The 20,459-nt window shown below is 44.0% G+C and overlaps 1 protein-coding gene across 8 annotated transcripts in view; it reads right to left on the bottom strand.

Annotated features, from left to right (window-relative positions):
* Positions 1-20,318, bottom strand: part of Fcamr (Fc receptor, IgA, IgM, high affinity) — a 41,198-nt gene extending 20,880 nt beyond the window's left edge. For 4 of the 8 annotated variants that reach the window (XM_017321923.2, XM_017321921.2, XM_017321922.2 and 1 more), the window contains exons 1-2: positions 1,748-2,072; positions 341-481 (exon numbers count right to left, since the gene is read on the bottom strand). In XM_017321923.2, coding sequence (XP_017177412.1) covers positions 341-481; positions 1,748-1,994 — 388 coding nt within the window. In that variant the 5' untranslated portion in view covers positions 1,995-2,072. Of the gene's footprint in view, positions 1-340; positions 482-1,747; positions 2,073-4,035; positions 4,170-4,251; positions 4,503-4,581; positions 4,675-19,589; positions 19,773-19,877 lie in introns of those variants that run through there. The other 4 variants (XM_006529787.4, XM_017321925.2, NM_001170632.1 and 1 more) reach the window with 4 other exon arrangements.
* Between the last annotated feature and the right edge of the window lie 141 nt (positions 20,319-20,459).

Here is a 20,459-nt window from a genome sequence, read left to right as displayed (position 1 = left end):
TAAATATAGCTCTTGGCTTCCATAATGATTTAAGGATTTAAATTATATACTAGTCAACTGTGATAATTAAAGAATGGGCTGGTATTTAGGATTAACTCACCTGGGGACCCTATTGCTAAGTCTCTGCTTCTTGCTGGATGGATGGGGAGTGGGGCAGGGTCTCACTCATCTCCATCATTGTCCAACCATAGTGTACTATGTTGCTCTGACTTCCATTGGGGACTGGGGCAGGGACTGGGAGTGAGCACCAGGGTGCCCCAACTGCAGGCCTTATACTGGGATAAGACTTAGTTTGACAAAGGAGATCTGTGGCCAGACAGAGGGAGAAGAGGGGCTGTACCTGAAAGGGAGTTCTTCCAGCAGCAAAGGGGCGTGGGAGCTGTGTGTGCTTCCACATTGTAGAGATGGGTCCTGAACTGAGGAGAGCCAGCCTGCAGCCATCTGGAATGTGACCTTCTGTGTGGAGGGGTCATGGATGAACCTGGGTGAAGAGAGAAGTCGAGCTATCAGGTGCCACCAAATGCCTACAAATCTATTCTTAGGAATGAAGTGTGAGGTCAGCTCTAATCCCTGTCCCAACACTCCATGGAGTAAGAGAGCAATCCTCACCGCCTCCTGCTCACTCTAAATCTGCTGGGTATTAAGTGGCAGTACGGGGGCGACGAGCCAAAGACTACACCTCTTAATGTTCACAGAGCCTGTGGTCATGCAGGGATACAGGAGCAGGTCTCTGAGTGGGGATTAAAGTACGGACTGACCTTAGAACTGTCAAGTTTAGAATACTTAGAGACATAAAGCAGTCTGTTTTCTGTATGTGAACAGAGAGGCCCTGTGCCTTCCTGAGGTACAATAAGATTAGAGAACTCTCCATCACACATCACAGAGCAGCAGCGGTGACTGCTGCTACACTGTGACTTGTCAATGAGCCAGACATGAGTAATCCATTTTTAGTATTATCACAGTACTTTCGCTTGTTAGTGAATTCAATAACGATTTGTAGAACAAGTCCCTGGACTAGAGTCTAACTGATAGACACTCCACATACACTATAATCTTCAGTGGCTCCCCATTACCATCATAACAAAATGTAGGCACCACTGCATGAGGAAAGGATCCGTTACCCTCTTGCCTGGTCTATACCTGGCTGCCTCAGCATGCCAGGCTGCAAGTACTGCCAGGACTGGATTCTATCGCTAATGGAATTGTCCTCAGCTCCTGATGCATACTAAGCCCTGTATAAATACCCATTAAGTGAGTGACCAGTTATATTTTTAATCATGTAATTCCTTTGTTTACTGACTTCTTTATGTGTAGGATAGGGTCTCCACTTTTATGTTGTTAGTGTTGGGCCTGGTGCTTAAGTGTTTGTCAAAGGAGCGGACACTAAGCCTGTAACATTTGTGTTTGGCAGTCCTTGGAACCTTAGAACACATTGTAAACGGCTAACTTTCACTCGTCCATTTAAGCGGCAGAGAGCAGGGGTGGAGGTGGGGGCCTAGGTGGTGTGTGTGTGTGTGTGTGTGTGTGTGTGTGTGTGTGTGTGTGTGTGCTTGACTATTCTAGGTAGCATTGAGCTAGGCACATGCAGTCTCCCCTAAGCTCTCATGGCCTTCATTTCCCAGAGCTCAGATCCACGGTGCAGTGACGTTGGATCCCAGGAAAGAAGGCAGTAGACCTGCCTGGTTGGTTCTGAGTTCCACTGCCAGCTCTCCCACAGTCTCTGAAGCCTGGCTGTTTATGGACTCACCATGGAGCAGACAGAGTGTGAGAAGAAGTATTTCCCATCTCGTTCTCAGGCTGGGGACCTGCAGCCAAAGACAAGAGGCCAGAGGGAGGCTTGTGAGAAGCTGGAGAGAGTGGTCGGGAGTCCAGGGCTCGGCACTCTGGCTGTGCATTCTCAGTTTGCTCCAGTAGCTGGGTAGCTCTACCCGAAAGGCAGGGCCAGGGAACTGCGTGTCCTGGCAAGTGAGGTGCTGCCAGGAAGATTTGCTCATGAGTTTGCCTTACTCATGAGATTTCTGTGTTTAAAAGAGACAAATTCCTCCGTGAGATCCCAGCCCTAGCACCCCAGGGGAGCTCTAAACTGGTGGGAGGCAAAGACCAGAAAGAGTGTAAAAAGCCACTTTGCCTGGAAGGGGCAGTCTCAGGGATCTGGCCTTCTCTGGGGGATACAGATGTTTCTCAGTACGGGACAGACACCTTGTCGGGGGTACAGCATTCCTGGAATGAAGGCTATCACCCCTCTGGCTTTTCTCCTTTCCCCTTGCAGAGAGGAATTCTTTCTCTCAGCGGGGAGGTTTCTGTTTCACTGTCCCTGTACAACTGAGTTAAAACTAAATTGTCACCCTGTCACCCCGTTGGCTGTAGGGTGCCGTTCTTCACCATCATCTCTAGAAAGTCCTCTTGGACCTTCTCCATCTCCATTCTACCCTCTGTTCTGCATTCTCCTGTTGGCCTTGGTAGCTCACTGAAAGCAAAGCCCTATGCCACGTCCTTCTATGCTTACACTCTGAAACCAGATCCAGAGCAGAGTGTGAGCCCCGTGGGCAGCTACTGGGAACAGGAACCCAGTGCTTCTGTCAAGGGACCCCCAAAGGGGTCACGTCTCAGTGATTAAAAAGACAGATCATATCTTACACATATCTTCTGTGTTCTCTGAGGACTTTCATGGGTGTTTGGCTGCAGTTCTCTGGATCTACAGGTGCCACTCTCTTTTCTTTTAACATGAATGCACGCTTTACCAGTCGTAAGAATGATCAGTGCTCCGACTCTAAGTCAGTGGTTGAGCGAGGCGAGGAACCTTCTTCACTCCCAACAATACCATAGAAAGCCACGGGCAGTAGTGCAAGATTGAATCAGAGGAGGAGAAAGGGGATGGGAGAGAGGAGAGAGCAATAAGGAGAAATGCAAGAGATAAAGGAAAAGGGGAGATAAAAGGAGAAGGGAAGAGAGAGGAGAAAAGGAAAAAACTCGAGGCTCCTAGCCACTTGTTAACCAAGCTTGGCTCTGCTCAGCTACATCTATAGAGCCTTTGGCTGCCCTATTGTCTAGGGGCCAAGACAAACTGTGACTTAGTTTGACAAGACCCAGGTTTCTTACATCTTCCAGCTCTCTTCCTACCACAATTTACCATGTCCCCTCCCTTGGGGACTACTGTCAAGGGAAGTCCTGCTCTTCCCTGCCTTAGCTGGTCCTCTCTAGGCTCTCCCAGGGTGTGGCTGCACTTAGTTCCCAGTTTGATTACTATTCACCAAATCCAGGTTCCCTGCATGGCTAGCATTCTGACACCACAGGCTACTGTTTCCAAAGTGTCAAGTCCTTATATGGCTCACATAAAGGCCAACATCACTAGGCCATCCAGAACTTTCTGAAGCCCAGTGGTGCTTTAGGAACAAAGCTGTCTCCATGGGGCAATGAGGAAGCATTGAAGGGGCCTTGTCAATCGTCACCCTCCCTGCCAATGACCGTCAGGAGTCTTTTCTGCAGGACTCTGGGAGTCCCAGATCTTTGTTACCCCAACCACATTCAGAGCTTAGCAGCTTGGGCCCTCTGAGGTCTACTGGGAAACACAGCCACCTCATCTTCCATCACAGGTGGGTGTGTGACTTCCCTGCCCACCCTTAGAACCTCTGAATCTCTCTTCTGCTTTCATCCCCATTCCTGGGATGGTCTGCATGTGCAGAGGGAAGAGCAGAGCATCACCAGGTTTGGCATTGCTGGAGACTGCTAAGTTGACCCTGATGCTTATTGCCCTCCACTTCAAAATAAGAGCCTCTCCTGAGTGGCTATGTGTTCTGTATCTAATGTGTGCTGCTGGCTCTGTCTTACCCAGGTTTCAGACTCAGAATACTTGGCTGCAGTGGAGAAGAGAGTACAGAAAAGGAAGGCTGGGGCTTGAACTCCTGAGTCTTCGCGGCCTTTGTCAGGAGCCTCCCTGCTCAGAGGAGAACCCTGGTGCACAAGTTACAGTTGCTGCTGCAACGTACTACCCTTGCTGGGAGCAAGACCCAGACCTCCAGGAGAAAGCCACGTTACCTTTTGTTCACTGGGCTTAGCTGGGGCACCTTGGTCCATGTTAGTCCTGAGCAAGATCAACTTGGACCCTTTCTTTTATCTGAGGAGATGCTGGTGTTTGGGGGTCTTCCGGTGGCTTCCTCTCGATCTGGAGGCTGAGAAGGCAGGGTGAGGAGTTGATGGCTGTGGGAACTAGAGCTGGAAGACTGCGGCCGAAGGGGAAGCCTTGCTACTCACCTTTCTGCAAGTTATATCAGGGTCCCTTCTCTCGAGTTTTACCGGTGACAGAAAGTCAGTTCTGGTCTCTTGCCCTCGCTGCCACTTGTTTCTTTGGAACCTTTTCCAGGGCTGGTGACAACAGCTTCAGGGTAGCACATTGATCCCCACCTTCCTTCCTCTTATACCCTGTGCAAGGTCTCAGACATTTAGGGTACCCATCTCAGCAGTTTTCTTAGGAGCCTCCAAAACCAGTGATGTAACCACCTGAGCTGGAGAGAAGGGGATTTCAGGGTTCAGGAGAGGAAATCCCCCCCAAAGCTGGCTATCAGCGGCTGCCCGATGGCTGACCTGGACACTTCAGCTTCTAGGAAAAGGCATTTGAGTGGTTTGGTTCAGCAACTTTAGTTTAAATTCATGGTCTGGTGTTTACCAATTTGTGTCCTGCACAAAGAACAATAGAACTAATGAGACGGTCTTCACAGAAGAAAGAGACCTGGACAAGTGTGGCTGAAGCAGATGATTCACTTAAAAAGCACCCCAGTATTTCCCCTGGGAAAACAGTCTACAGAGGCTCTTTTCTTTGCAAAAGATACAATGTTTGTTCCTACAACTGTTGGCCTTGAATTGACACAACCTAAACATGTTGAACAAAGGAGCCCAGAAGAGGAAGGGTGCTGTAGGCTGTGCTTAAGTACCATTGCCAGGGCCCCTCATAGAAAATAACACCCTTGGGCCAAATCAAAAGGTTCTTCTTCTTTAGCATGGATTCAGTTGGTGCTTTGTTACGTAACACCATGGGCAGTTGAAGATGTTATCCAATGCTTTCCCAGATATGGAGACATTGAAGTATAAGTGGGATTCTTGGAGTATGATAACCCGCTACTCCCAAATTTATAAGCACAATTCAAATGGTCCTCTGCATACGGCTTGTGTCCTTAGTTATGCTTCAATACTTTGCAGTGAATTATAACAAAACTGATTTTCCCCCTAAAACACCCAACATATTCTCTGTGTGTGTGTGTGTGTGTGTGTGTGTGTGTGCACTGGTGACTATGATAGTCATGCCTACTGCTATGCCAGGACTTGGCCAGCATAGGTTTCCACTTGGTTCCCATTCCTGAGCACCTGATCTTCATTGGTAGGCAATAACCTCTTGCATGTTAGAGTACACCTGCCACATGAGAGGCATCCTCTTAGAAGTGGTACCCTTGAGTAGTGTGCAATAAGAGGAAGTGCGCATAGCTCTACCCTCAGAGGCTCATCCCAGAACTAATAATTCTCATGCAGGTGCTAGAGGGGTAGCTAAGGCCTAGCCCATCTCTTCTCCTTAGGAAACATCACGCTGTGTTGAATAACATAGACTTTGAAGCCAAGGATTTTTGTTGTTGTTGTTTTGTTTTGTTTTTCTTTGATTGTTTGTTTGGGTGTTTTTGCTTTTGTTTTTATGGGAAAGTAATATGGGTCAGATTATTTGTTCTTTTTAAACCAGACTATTCTAATATGTTAATTAAGAATTAACAGTTCTTGCCTCATGAAGGTATCATGTAGAATAAATGCAAAAAGGTACAATAAATTCTCAGAAAATGTCAGCCACTGGTAACATCACTAGCTTAGTTTATAGCAAGAGGAAGCAGGTGTCTTATACTAACGGAATGCTGAAAATCCCTTGCAAGCTTTCATCTGTTCATGAATCCCCCACTGGCTTCCTCCCCTCTCCCCCTCCTTCCTTCCCTTCCCCTCTCATTTTGGTATTTGAAAGACAAAAATTAAAGTAGTTTAAGAATGTCACTAAATTAAATTTGTATTTTAAAGTCAACATCTTACTTTCATTTTATAAATGATGTGTATTAGAGTGCCTTCAGAATTTAATCCACTTTGCAACAGTGGACTTAAAGGCTACTAAAGACATAAATAGTATCATTATCCCAGGCTACTTTACAATGCACAGACCCGGAGCCAAGCTGTTCTGGCTCTGAAATTTTATGGGAGAGAGAACTTTGTACTGACTCCTATTCGGATAAGGGTGTAACTGAACTTCCTTACCCAGAACAAAGTCTGTGGTAGCACATTTACATTGGCTTCTACCAACTGTGACCCCCTGAGTTCAGAATGAAATGTCAGAGTCTAGTGAAAGTATATTATTAGTCCCTTTCTACCTGTTCCTCCACCCCTGAGCTCCCAGTCTCAGTTTTAGCAAACAGCTCTATTCGATAAACATGATCACAAAGCTAAAACTCAGCAAACAGAAAAGCTCAGCTCTGAAGCGACAGTGGAGAGCAAGAGATGAATGGTGGCACCTTGGGCTGCTTGCTCGGAGCTTTCTCTTCCTTGCTAGTCAAGACTTACATACATTCCTGCTGTATGACTGCAGTTTTGCACCCCTTCTACCTGATGCTTTGAAGCCCTTTCCCCTGCCCTTGTCCTGTGCTGGAAAGATACACTTTTCCAGTCTCGTCAGCATATCAAGGGTTGGAAAACCAACCCTATTACTGCACGTCCTGATCAGCTACTGAGAAACTCACAAAGGAAGCTGAACTATGAGCCTTGTCACCACTCCAAGGAACGACAGAGAAAGCTGTTTGGATAGCTCAAGTGCTCGTTTTATAATGGCATTTGGCAAATTTTTACAGTTACAACCATCATTTAGCTGATAGGAGAGATTGTGACCCTGCAATGTTCAACCCTGAAACCCGATGGCATTCAAAAAGCCGTTAGGAGAATGCCAGGCTACTTTGACTTCCTGCAGTCTGCCCACAAAGGTGGATCAAAAGATGCCAGGATGGCCTTTCAGGAGTGCACACAAGCTGTTTAAAAACTTCCTCTGTGGTTCACACCAGAATGCTTGGTGTGGATCACCATAACAGCCCACATCTCTTACCACATTTTCAGATGGGTTTGAATCTGGGAAGTGAGAGGGACATTCATACTGGTTGGGATTCTTTGGTTAAGATCATAGATTTTTTTTTCAAGACAGGGTTTCTCTGTATATCCCTGGCTGTCCTGGAACTCACTCTGTAGATCTTACCCTGTGATAATGCATCATCGCCCTTGCAGAGATGAAAGGGGCTCTAAGTATTTGATTTGCTACTAAAGAAGCTGATGGCTTTGTGGAGAAGTGTGGAGTTATACTAGCAATTTGATGTTGCTGGCAGATGTTCGATAGCAAAGTAAAAACCACAGGACTGGGCTTATAACTAGGTGGTCACGCAATTGCCTAAAATGCACGAGGGCCTTGGTTCTGTTCTCAGTACCCACAAACAGACAGACAAGCCACAGCAGCAAAACAGTAGTTAACTCGGCTGAGCTTAGTGGAGTGCTGTGCTGTTTGTTAGGACCACGAACAGATGCAGCAGAGGGTGGTGCCCCCTGTGCCAGTGCCAAGTTGTTAAAGTCTTAAGATGGCTGACAGTAAGTGGCTAAGCCGTGTGTCCACTTAGGGGCTCTGTGGGTTCTCTCTTGGGGGCATTGTCATGCATACATTTAGCCCACTTTCTGTACACCCATATGCCTCTACCCCATCTTTCACTCTTTGTCCATGAAGGCTTCTGTTCCTGTCCTAACAAGAAGCAGTAGCCAGAGGAGAGGACAGAGATCAGATCCCCTGCAATTGGAGTTACAATTAATAGTGAGCCACCTGGTGGAGGAGTCCAGAACTGAAGACAGTCCTCTCCAAATCAGTGAGTATTCCTAGCTGCTAAGAGCCATCTCTCTACCTCCCAGCAGACTCTTTTATTTCATGTAAAATAGATAACTAACCACCCTATTTAGAGTTTGATCCATTGGAAGGACTTTCTCTGCCGTTGTCCTCCGAGTCACACTTCTTGTAGTGTGTCTACTGTTCCTCTTCAACTTGACTTCACATAACAAACGAATTCATCTCTACATAACGCTGGGGCTTCTCTCTCTCCTACCTTCTTTTGGGTGCTCCATGTGTTATGAAAATATAAGCAGGGGGACAACTGGGGGTGTAAAGTTCAAGTGAGGCATGGCAAGTGGAAGATGGAAAAGAAGGGTGTGGAGGGAGGAGAGGGAGGGTTATTCAAGATGAAGGGTGGATGAAGAAGCCATATGGAGACCTACTTGTTTGTAAGCTAATTAAACTAGAGCTGCTCTGTGTGGCTGTCAATATCTTTACTCACCAATCAGAATTAACTTGGGGCAGAGTCCCAGGGGCTATGTGCTGGATCCAGGTTTTGGGGACTCAAACTTACCATTATAATAGACAGTAAAACACAAAACCTCGACATTACAAATCCAGATTAATGCTAATGGCCTCTAGTCCTCTTCTTCTGAAGAAAAAGCAAAGAGTGCAATATACCAAATCATGGCATTCAAACACCTAAGGGCACATCAGTGTGCTCATGGAAGATAAGTAGGTGCCGGGAGGGAGTTGGAACTACTATTGTTTGAGTTTTTTTTTTTTTTTCAGAGTCCACCTAGTTTTTGTAGGGAATAGTTGCTGAATTCAAGGGTGACATTGTGGGAGCTCTAACTCCTGTGTATTTTAAAAGTAGAATGGTGGCAATAATATCCAGATTTACTCTCATGAGATAGTGGTCTGTATTTACCAAAGTGGGGCACTTTCAAAAACTTCATCTGGTCCCACTACAAGTCTTAAACCACAATCCTAGGACCCACTGGTCCAACTAGTAACTGTATCGATTCCAATCACCTATCCATTCTATGGCAATTTTATAGGTGTATACAGTATATCGTGATTGTATCCACCCCGATTCCATTCTCTCTTTCCATACTGGTTTCCCTAACACCCATCCCTCCCATTTTTATATCCTCCTCTTCTGTTTTGTTGTTATTTGTTTGTTAATAACCAACAGAATCTGGTTAGTGTCATCTGCATAAACATGAACAATTTATCAGTGACTTGAAAGAAATGTCACCCTACCCCCACACTCATCGGGCAGCCATCAACTGCCAATAACGTCTCTGCTAGGGCTGGGACTTCATGGGCCATCCCCAACCTTTTCCAAGCTGTGATCTTGACTAGCTTGTTTTTGTGCAGACCTTGTATAGGTAACCACAGTTGCTATGAATTCATGAGCACAATAGTGAATTTCACAGCACTGCTTCCATCCTTCTAATCCCCTCTTTGGTGATGTTTTCTGTGCTGTGGGGGTTGATATAGATGCTTCATATAAGGATGAGCTCTTAGTAGCCACTTATTCTTAGCACTTTGACTAACTATGCATCTCTGAGTCAACTATTGCTGCTTTTAAAAAGAAGCGTCTCTGAGTAAAACTGAAAGCAGCAATAGCCAATGCCTAGAAAGTAGTAGGCAAAGGATATGCTTAGTGAAATAACAGTAATAGGTTCCCCCTAGAGGGCCTATGACCTACTCAACCACGGACATTTTTCTTTGTTTCTTTCTTTCTTTGTTTCTTTAGGAGAGGTTGGGGGCTTTCTTTTGGTGTTTTGCCTGCATGTGTGTCTGTGCACCATGTGATTGCCTGCTGCTAGTGGAGATTAAAAATGGGAGTTGGATGCTCTATACTTTAGGACTGTTATAGAAATCATAGAGTTATGGAAGATTGTGAACTGCTCAGAGGTGTTGAAAAATCAAATCTGGGTCCTCTGCAAGCTCTTAGCTGCTGCGATACTACTCCAGTCCCATAAAACCATGAAATCTTGGTTAGTTTATAGTAGGAGAATGAACTGTTTCCTGTGGAATCGGCCTTAAATCCAAACACAAAGTGTTGGCTATTCCCATAGTTGATGCCATCATGGGCATATCTTGCCTGCAAGTGAATGTTGTAGCATTCTGGGTAAGTCTTACCTGCTGGGTAAGTCCACTGATGACTTTTCTCATCCAGTATCCACATAGCAACTTATGGCTTCACCAAAGCTACCTTCTAGGTTAATTTCAGCCTGTTTTCTCTTTGTACTATGATCAAAGTGTGGTGCATTTAGTAATACATTCTTAACATTCAGTTATAGTGGGCAACCAAGTTCCTAGCTCATTTCTTTAGGCTTTTATGGATAGTGTAGTTCCTGGACCTTTTCATGGAAAGAAGGTAGATCTTGTGAACTGACGTTCTTGGAGGGGGGCGGGGTCAGTGGGGGAACCACACCATGCTAAACATATAGTCAATTATAAATATGTTCAAGGACCTTAAAGAAAATATGAACCAGTGTTTTAATGAAGCCTGTGAAGACACAAGTGGGTTAATGGAACAATGAAAGCAGGTCAAGAAGACATAAAAGTAGAATTCAAGAAAGAAAGAGAATCTCTCAAGAAAAATGCAAACTAAGATAAACAACACAGGATATCAAAGAAAAACCTCAGAGGTAATCTTCACCAGCATATTAAAAGGCATAGAAGAAAGTATTTCAGGTCTTGAAGACAAGAGAAAAGAAATGGAGAACCCAGTCAAAGCAAATGTTAAACATAAAGATATTCGGGCATAAAACATCCAGGAAATCGTGGACACTATGAAAAGAGCAAACCTGTGAATAATAGGTGCTAGGCTTCACAGGCTGTCCATAGATTTGAAATAGAGCTCAAAGGGACTGTAGGGGGATTTCTGGATATTGTATAAAAGCCAGCATTCTTCAGAAACATAGGAAACTGATTACCATCTTCCAAAGGAGTCATTTCCCTTACCTCTGATAGAGGGAACCTATGGCTCTCCACTGTTATGTACCTGTGGTTACAAATCAAATCCCACACTGGCCACCAGGCTCCCTCAGTCCCTATTCACAAGTACCTGCAATACATTTCAAAGGCAATGGTACACTCCCAGGATTCCATTTTCCCAGATACTAGGTTGTTTTCTTTATAATGGCAAGGACATTTCTTCCCTTACACTTTCTATTCTCAGGAAAATGCCAGTGCCAAGTGTGAGATATCCTCCCTATGCACTTTTGGTCAGGAAGACATTGGGAGTGCCCCTCCCCACATGACTATAGATTATTTGCTATTGCCTTTGATTATATAGTAGAAATAGATGGTAAGGCTTGACTGAAGACACCACATACTTTGTTCATAGCTTATGAAGGAAACAAGCAGCAGCCAGACTAGAAGTTTCCTCCCTGACAGCTAGCTTTGATGATGTTAGAAGGTGCTATGCAGGCTGAACTTCCAGATGCCTCTGGGTATTTTATCTCTCTTATGCACAATAAAAACCTTCCCCTTAACCATATCATGAAATGGTAAAGTTATCACTTTCTTTACTGCAACTCCTCATATACAATAGGTATAGGGGAAGGAAAAGAAGCCCGGGTCAAAGGCACAGAAAATATGTTTAAAAAAAAATCACTGAAGAAAATCCTCACAATCTAAAGCGGCACCTATTAAGTAAGCTACAAGATCAAATCGACAGGCCCAGAAAAGAAACTCTCTATAACATGATAATCAGAATGCTAAATATATAAAACAACAACAAAAAAATAATAGAAAAATCTGTAAGGAAAAAAGGCCAAGTCACATATATAGGCAGACACATTAGATAAAGGCAGACTTTTTAATGAAGACTCTGAAAGCCGGAAGGGCCTAGACAGATGTTCTACAAGCTATAAGAGACCACAGATACCAACCCAGACTAAACTAATCAGTCTAAACTGCATTTGTCAATTACAACTGACAGACAAATGAAAATATTTCACAATGAAAGCAAATTTATGCATTTTTCTATTTGCCACTATAGCTCTATAGAAGGTCCTAGAGGGAAAACTTCATTGTAAAGAGGTTAACTAAACCCAAGAGGACACAAGGAATAAGTAATTTAAGAACAGCTAATCAAAAGAAGAAAAACTCACATCATCACAACAAAATAACATGAATCAATAAAAAATTCTCGTTAGTAGGTCTCAATATTAATGGTCTCAGCCACACCCAAGAGGATACAGACTAACAGATTAGATTAGAAAATTTGATCTCTTATCTACTGAACCATCTCTTGGGTGGTGGTGGTGCAGGCCTTTAATCTCTGTACTTGGGAAGGAGAGGCAGGCAGATCTCTGTGACCTTGAGGCCAGCCTGGTCTATAGAGCAAATTCTAAGACAGTCAGGGTTAAACAAAAAGAAACCCTATCTCTGACCACCTCCTCCCACTCCAGAACAAAACCATGATCTTTCTTTTTGCTGTATCCAAGAAAAACACATCACCATCAGGGACAGATATCACTTTATGGGAAAAGGATGGGAAAAGGTATTCTAATTAAATAGACCCAAGAAGCAAGCAAGAATAGATATTTTAATATCTGCCAAAATAGGCTTTAAACAAAAAGTAATCAGAAGAGATAGAAAGAACATTACATACTCATTAAAGAAAAATGCACCAATAGGATATTATAATTATAAACATTTGTGTACCAAATGCAAGGGTACCAGAGAGCATAAAAGAAACACGAATGTGGCAGGGGAATACAGTGCAGAGTTTCCTCCATCTTTTATTCTTGTTGAGGCCATTTTGGGTTTATCTAGAAGCTGATCTCCTTGATGGAGGAGATTATCCCATGGAAAATTGTCCAGTTCTATTCTAGGAAGCTGAGGTCAAGATGCCCAGCTAACATCTTAGCTTTTGCTAAACTGCTTGCTTGTTCAGCATTTCACTCCAGTTAACTGCTTATCTTAGCTTTTGTTAAACTGCTTGCTTGCTCAAAACCTCTCCCCTGTAGCTGTAGAATAAGATAAAGAACGAGGTTTTTGCCCTCAAAACCTTTTACTCTAAAAGTTATACTCTAAATTTTACTTGGGTCTCAAATACCTGAGTGTAGTCTCAGTGAGACAGAATAATGACTTTCACCTGGTTATAAACTGTGTCTGAGTAGTCATCTCTAGTAGATTCCCTTAAGACTTCTACAACTAAAAATCACATATTGACCCTAACTTTATGATAGTGAGTGATTTTGTTACCCAACTCTCATCAATAGACGTGTCACCCAAATAAAAACTAAACAGAAAAATGCTAGAGTTAAATAATGTCATAAATCAAATGGACCTAACAGATGTTTACAGAACATTCCACCCCAACACTAAAGAACATACTTTCTTCTCACCAGCTCATTGAACTTTTTCTAAAATGGATCATGTGTTAGGACACAAACAAAGTCTCAACAGATGTAATAAATTTGGAATGACACCGGTATCCTATCTGTATCCATTAAAGCTGGATATCAACAACAGTAGAAATAGCAGAAAGAATACAAACTCATAGAAGCTGAACAATATATTATTGTGTATGAATTGGGTCAAGAAAGAAATAAAACAGGAAATTTAAAACATTTAGAATCTGAAATAAATAACATAATATTTAAAATAACATAATGTTTAAAATATTTAAAGTGGATAAATCTGAAAACACAACATTCCCAAACCTATGGGACACAATGAAGGCATGTTTATAGCACTGAGTGCCTATATCAGAAAGTTGTAGGGCTCTCATATTAATAACTTAATGATATTTTAGAAGCTCTAGAAAAACAAAAAGAAATAATACCCTCAAAAAGTAGACAAGGAGAAATAATTAAGCCCAGAGCTGAAATCAATGAAATAGAAACTAACAAACAAACAAACAACAAAACAATACAAAGAATCCATGAGATGAACAGTTGATTCTTTGAAAAGAAAAAGTCAGTAAGATTGACAAACTCTGGCTAAATTAATCAAAAGACACACAGAAAAGATCAAATTAATAAAATTAGAGATAAAAAGGGATTCATCTGAATAAACACTGGTGAAGACCAGAGAAGCATAAGGACATACTTTAAAACTCTGTATACCACCAAGCTGGAAAACCTATGAGAAATGTATGAATTTCTTTATATATAAGACCTGTGAAGGATAAACGAGCATGAAATAAAACAATAAACATATCCTCAACCTAGTGAAATAGAATCAGTAATTAAGGATCTGTCAACTAAAAAAGTCCATGACCAGAGGAATCCACCAAAACTTCAAAGAATTAATGCCAACAACCCCAAAAGTATTGTGCAAAATAGAAACCGAAGGAACACTTCCTAATTCTTTTTTAAAAACTTTTTATTGATCCTTTGTGAGTTTCACATCATGCACCACAGACCTGGTCATCTCCCAATCCCCTCGAATCTGCTTTCTACCCTTGCAGAGCCCCGCCCCCCCCCAATAACACACACACACACACACACACACACACTCACACACACACACACACCACACCACACCACACACACACACATCACACACACACACCACACCACACACACACACACACACATCACACACACACACCACACACACACCATACACACACCACACATACACACACACACACACCACACACACACACACACACACACACACACACACACCACACATACACACACCCCACACATACCACACCCCCACACACACACCCCACACACACCACACACCCCCCACACACACACTAAACAAAACAAAGCATAGAAAATCTCTCATCATGCAGTATGTCACAGTGTGTCCCACAGTATATCCCTCTGACCACACATTTTCACTTGCAAATGTTCACTGCAATGAGTCATTGGTCTGATTTGACCAATCTCTGGTTTCTGTGACTCCATCAACATTGGATCCTTCTGGGGACTCCTCTCTATTAACCTATTGTTACCCTGTTGTCATGGAGACCCTGCAGCTTTGGATCAGCAGGACCAGCCTTTCATGTGTGCCAACAGTTCACAGATGATGTAGATTTTGTGGTGGGCCAACTCAAAGCCCTGGCTCTCGGGGGTAGCTGAGCTTGTCAGCATGCAGACTTTCCCTTATCTGCACCACCAGGGTGAACTCTCCAGTACTGCTCCAGCTAGGCCACCCAAGACTGCCATTGTCAGGAAGCAGAGTAAGCATCCCCATTCTCATGCCCTCCTGGCTGGCTCACCAGTGCCTTTGCCTCCAGGGCAGCTCTATTGTGCTACAGCCTGTGCATAGACAACTTTCTCCTGAGTGCTATACCCAGTGAGGGGCGTGGCTAGTTCTCTTGCTCTCATGACCAGGTCTCTCTGCTACCACTGGTGAGAAGGAGCAAGCAGGGAGGGAGGACATTATCCCCACCCCCAACACCACCTCATGGCAGATGAGTGGTGGAGTCAGCTTTCCTGCACTTATGCCCCATGGGTCTGACTCACCTGAGCCCCCTCCACCAGGGCCAGCTCACTGTGCTATTCAGGCGAGGTGCATAGCTCACTTTCCCAAGTGCTGCAACCAACAAGAGGGGAGGGCCAGCTTACCTTCTTTCATGACCCCTGGGCCAGCTTTCCCAACTGCTGGAGGTGGAGAGCAATGAGGGGAGAGGCATCACCTCCATGCACATGCCACCCCATGGCAATGAGGGGCAGGGTCAGCTCTCCTGCTCTTAAACCCTCGGGGTCAGCTCATCTACTGCCCTTGAGGCCTGGACCAGCTCTACTATGCTTCCTAATTGAGGGGCAGCGTCTGCTCTCCCAAATCCTGCCACGGGGAGAGGTGGAGCCAGCTCTCCAGAGCACCAAAGCCAGTGAGGGGCAGGAACAGTTCTGTACAAGTCCCTGAACATCCCCATGTAGTCCCAGTCAGTTGCCAAACCGGGTACATCTCCATGTTCTCTAGTGATAATATGATCCTCATACAACGACACCAACCTCTGCCGATGAGTAGCCATGGATCTAGACATGGCCCTCAGTGGCAGTTTGGCCTGGAACCTCACCACGGCTCCAGTGGTGTGGCTGGCCACTTACAACAGGCTACTCCTCTCTACTCTCAAGTCTCCAGTTTGGTCACTATTCATAATGCTTAAACTATTCCTCTTCTCTTTTTTTTCCCATCTATCCATCATATACTTGCACATTGTAGTGGCTCCTGCTGCAGGCAGACACCCTCTGGGTGACCTCCTCTGTCTGACCCACATGGTGTGGTTGCAAGAGGATCTCTAGGAGTGTACAACCCTCCCAAGCCATGCAGCAGCAGGCAAGTCTCAGGGTGTCTTTTCTTGTCTTCACTGCATGGCATGGGAGTCAGCAGGCTCTAATTCTTTTTATGAAGCTGTTGTTGCCCTGGTATCAAAACAACACAAAAACCCAACACAAAGGAAAATACTAACCAACTATCCTCTACAAACATGCAAATATCCTCTATGAAATTCTCAATAAAATCTTAACAATTCAAATTCAAGACACACTGAAAACATGACCTACCATGATCAAGTTGGCTTCATCCTGTGAATACAGGGAAGGCTCAACATAAATAAATCCATAAATATAATTCTATCACAAAGACTAAAAGCCACATGATCCTCTCACTAGACACTTGAAAGGCCAGCAGCAAAACGCAACTTTCCTTCCTGATAAAAGTCCTGGAGAGACTAGGGATACAGGGATTTATAGCACACTCTCTAGGGCTTGAGTAACATTGCAGAAGATGCCGTGAGAAGAATGTAGGAGCCAGAAGACAGGGAGAGAGGAAGCCGTTGTCTACAGTTTTGCACCCACTGCTGAGTCCAACAGGCTGCAATGGATAGCCAAATCCATGTCACTGAGACATCCCTGGTTGCAAAATGTAGACAAGAATATGAGAATTGTATTTGTGGGGACTTGCAAGGGTAGCTGAGGGGAATTGAAGAGAGGGCAGAGGATGAGAGTATTCCTCATGCATTATATACGCGAAGGAAGCTGTCAAGGGACATCTTTAATTAATAAAAAATAAGAGAAATACTATATGAAATCTACTTTTATGCCCACAAATGTTAGGATCCACCCAACTTGCTCGGAGTGATCCAATTCAAAATACATCTTGTTCTTTGCATAAAGTGGAACAGATTACTTATTTATTTTTATTTGGGGAACAAAAATGCTACCTTCCATAAGGCCAGTTCTACTGTGGTGTATGATTTTTTTTTGTCAGAAAAATTCATTTTCAGAATTATTTCATACTGTTCTATGATTAAATGACTCTCAGACCAGTATGGTGTCCTATAGAAAGATGGGTATCAGACACGTAAACCCCCCCCCCATCTTATCATGCTTAGCTATATGGAACACAGAGAGAAAGAAAGCCAATGTTTTTTAATAAAAGTTCAAAATGCACCAGAAAAAAAGCAAGACAGTCTTTTATTCTATCTGCAGCCTGAAGTATTTTCCTGCAGTAGTTTCAGATTTTTAAGTTAAGTTTTCTGAATCATTTTGAGTTGATTTTTGTGTAGCTGAGATGGGACTCACTCAGTTTTTCTTTACAACTATTTTGCCTAAGAGAGGATAAAGAACCTAAGACAAAATGGATACATCAATTAGCTTCTTGATAGACCCATGCAGAAGACGAACCCTAAAGTCTCAGTGGCTTGCATAGTCAAGGTTATCTGGCAAGTTAAAGAAGAAGGGGAGAGGGAGGGAAGGGGAGGGGGAGAAGGGGAGAGGAGGAGAGGGGGAAGGAAAGGGGGAGGGAGAGAGAGGGAGAGAGAAAGACAATGGTGGTCGGACATGGGGTGGAATTGGGGGGTGCGGTCTTGGCAGGGGGCCGTCTTCCAACCCTTCTATCAGGGACCAAGCTCCTCCATACTCCTAGCAATACTTTTCCCTACCAGAAGATCCTGCAAGGGTTCACCAGCTGCAGCAGGGTTTTCACCTGGAGGTGCTGCCTCCTTGTGTCAGAAAGCCTCCATGGCTAGAGAGACTGAGGTGGCACAGAGCAGAGCCAGCTTGCAGTCACTGTGTAAGACAGCAGGTGGAACTCAGGACCCTCCCAGGAAGCCCTTTAGCAGCAATGGAACAGGAATCTTTGCTGAGGAAAATCAGTCATTTTCCTATTTTCTTACGTTTATTCCCAGCATGAAGCCTCCTTTTTAGATGGACTACCCTGGCCACCCTGTATGCCTCATACAATGTTGATAGTATGTGAAAGACCTTTGGGTTCTCTAACACAAAAACTAAATGCCATTATGCCTATTTTAAAAGGACTTTCTTCTCCATCTTTATCCCTGCACATCTTATAATTTTGGTGGAAATTTTGGGTGGAAAGTTTTGTGGGTGGGTTGTGTCCCCCTCCCTTCACTGAAAGTCCTTCCTGGTCACAGGAGTGGCCATTTCAGCCTCCATACCCCCACTACTGCTAGGAGTATCAGCTAGGGTCACCCCCATATCCTCTCAGGAGCCTTTCCTGTTCTAGGTCTCCAGCTTGTCCCAGAGGTGACTTCTTCCCACTGATTCCTCTTCTCTCTCCCATCCCTCTCACCCCCTACACCTGCTCTCCTCGTACCTGATCCCCACCTCTGTTACTCTCTCCATCCAGTTCCCTCTCTCCATCCACTGCTGATGTCTATTTTATTTCCCCTTCTGGGTCTTTGGATTGTAGCATGGTTATCCTGTACTTCATGACTAATATCCACTTAAAAGTGAGTTCATACCATGCATGCCTTTCTGGGTCTGGGTTACACCCACTCATAATATTTTCTAGTCCCATCCATTTGCCTGAAATTTTTATGATATCCTTGTTTTTAATAGCTGAGTAGTATTCCACTGTGTAAATGTATCACATTTTCTTTGTCCATTCTTTGGTTAAGGGACATCTGGGTTGTATCCAGTTTCTGACTATTATGAATAAAACTCCTATGAACATAGTTGAGCGAGTGTCCTTATGGGATGGTAGAGCATCTTTTGGGTATATGCCCAGGGGTGGTATAGCTGGGTCTTGAGGTAGAACTACTCCCAATTTTCTTCAGGAATAGCCAATAAGTAACTGATCCAACGTGAGACCCACTGTGTGGAAGAAAGCCAAGCCCTGACACTACTGATGATACTGTGCTATGCTTGCAGACAGGAGCCTAGCTAGCACAGCTGCCATCTGAGAGGCTTCATTTAGCTGCAGATGGAAATAGATGCAGAGATCCAGAGCCAAACATTAGGTAGGGCTCAGGGAGTCTTGTGGAAGAGTCCAGGGAAAGACTGAGGAGTCGGAGGGGTTAAGGACAACGTAAGAAGACCTATAGAGCGAACTAACCTGGGCCCATGGGAGCTCACAGAGATTGAACCACCAACCAAAGAGCACAAATTGGCTGGACCTAGATCCTCTATACATATGTATACATATGGTTGTGTTGTTGATTTTCCTCCTGCCTTGTCTTGTAGGACAGCTTTCCTGATTTTTGTTTTATAAGGATAGAGCCTCCCTGCAGTATCACTCTTAAGAAACTCGGTTTGTATCCAAACCAACTCCCAGAGACAGCTAAGCAGAGGACAGGAGCAAGCTGCTGTTACAAAATAGGTTTCATGATGGTGCCCACTCACGTTCTAGCACCTGAGTAATGGAAGCGAGAATGTTAGGGGATCTAAAGCAGTGACACACTGTCTTAAGTATAAAAATAATAGCTTCACAGTTGTATACTCTGAATATACCAAAAGCCAGAGAAAAGTTTACCTACCTCTCTGTTATTTAAAGACACATGGTCTGAGCACTCAAGGCCTATTTGTCCTCCATATTTTCCCACAAAATTGGAACAACCTGCGTTGTTGCTCTCAGGTTTCCCACAGAACACAGATGGTTGCGCTCCCTCCTTCAGGGCGTGCTCTGGGACCAGCTATCTCTCTACAGCATCTCCAGTCTCCTGGGGGAAATAACAACACTTTCCAGCAGCATCAAAAGAAGTATTGACATCCCGATGAAGACAGTGGGAAACAATACAAAGAATAAATGACTGTTGAATACCCACCTATAAATGGGATGTCTGTGTCAACCGCCACTCCTCAAGGCTCAGGAACCATCATGGAAGTGGGAAAGAAAAGAATGTAAGAGCCAGGGGATGGGGAGACACGCTATGGAATGGTGTCTTCTGTGTGTGACACGGCCATTGCCTTCACTGCAGCTATAGTTGCCCACACAAGATGGGGGAACATGGTCAATGAACATTCCAGCAGACAGCACTGATTGGAGGACACAGTGGTTACAAAGTCAAAAAGGGGGAGAACATGAGGGGGGAGAGAGATGATGATAAGTATACATGGTTACACATATATGAAACCATATAATAAGAGATATTATTTTTAAAAAAAGAAAAAGAAACAAGTTGAGAAAAGAGATTAATGTGAGGGGAAGGGACAAGAGAGATAAGAATAATATGATAAATATAATAAAAATCCCATGGCAAAATTTTAAAAGGGTCTACTTATTTTATAGAGTTCCTTTTCTCTTTTCTTTTCTTTCTTTTCCTTTCCTTTCCTTTTCCTTTTTCCTTTTTCCTTTTTCCTTCTTTTTCCTTTTTCCTCTCCTCTCCTCCCCTCTCCTCCCTTCCCCT

Source organism: Mus musculus, chromosome 1 (assembly GCF_000001635.26).
Source record: "Mus musculus strain C57BL/6J chromosome 1, GRCm38.p6 C57BL/6J".
NCBI classification, from domain to species: Eukaryota; Metazoa; Chordata; class Mammalia; order Rodentia; family Muridae; genus Mus; species Mus musculus.
Note: the sequence above shows the minus strand (reverse complement) of the source record. Positions and strands in the feature narration are given on the sequence as shown.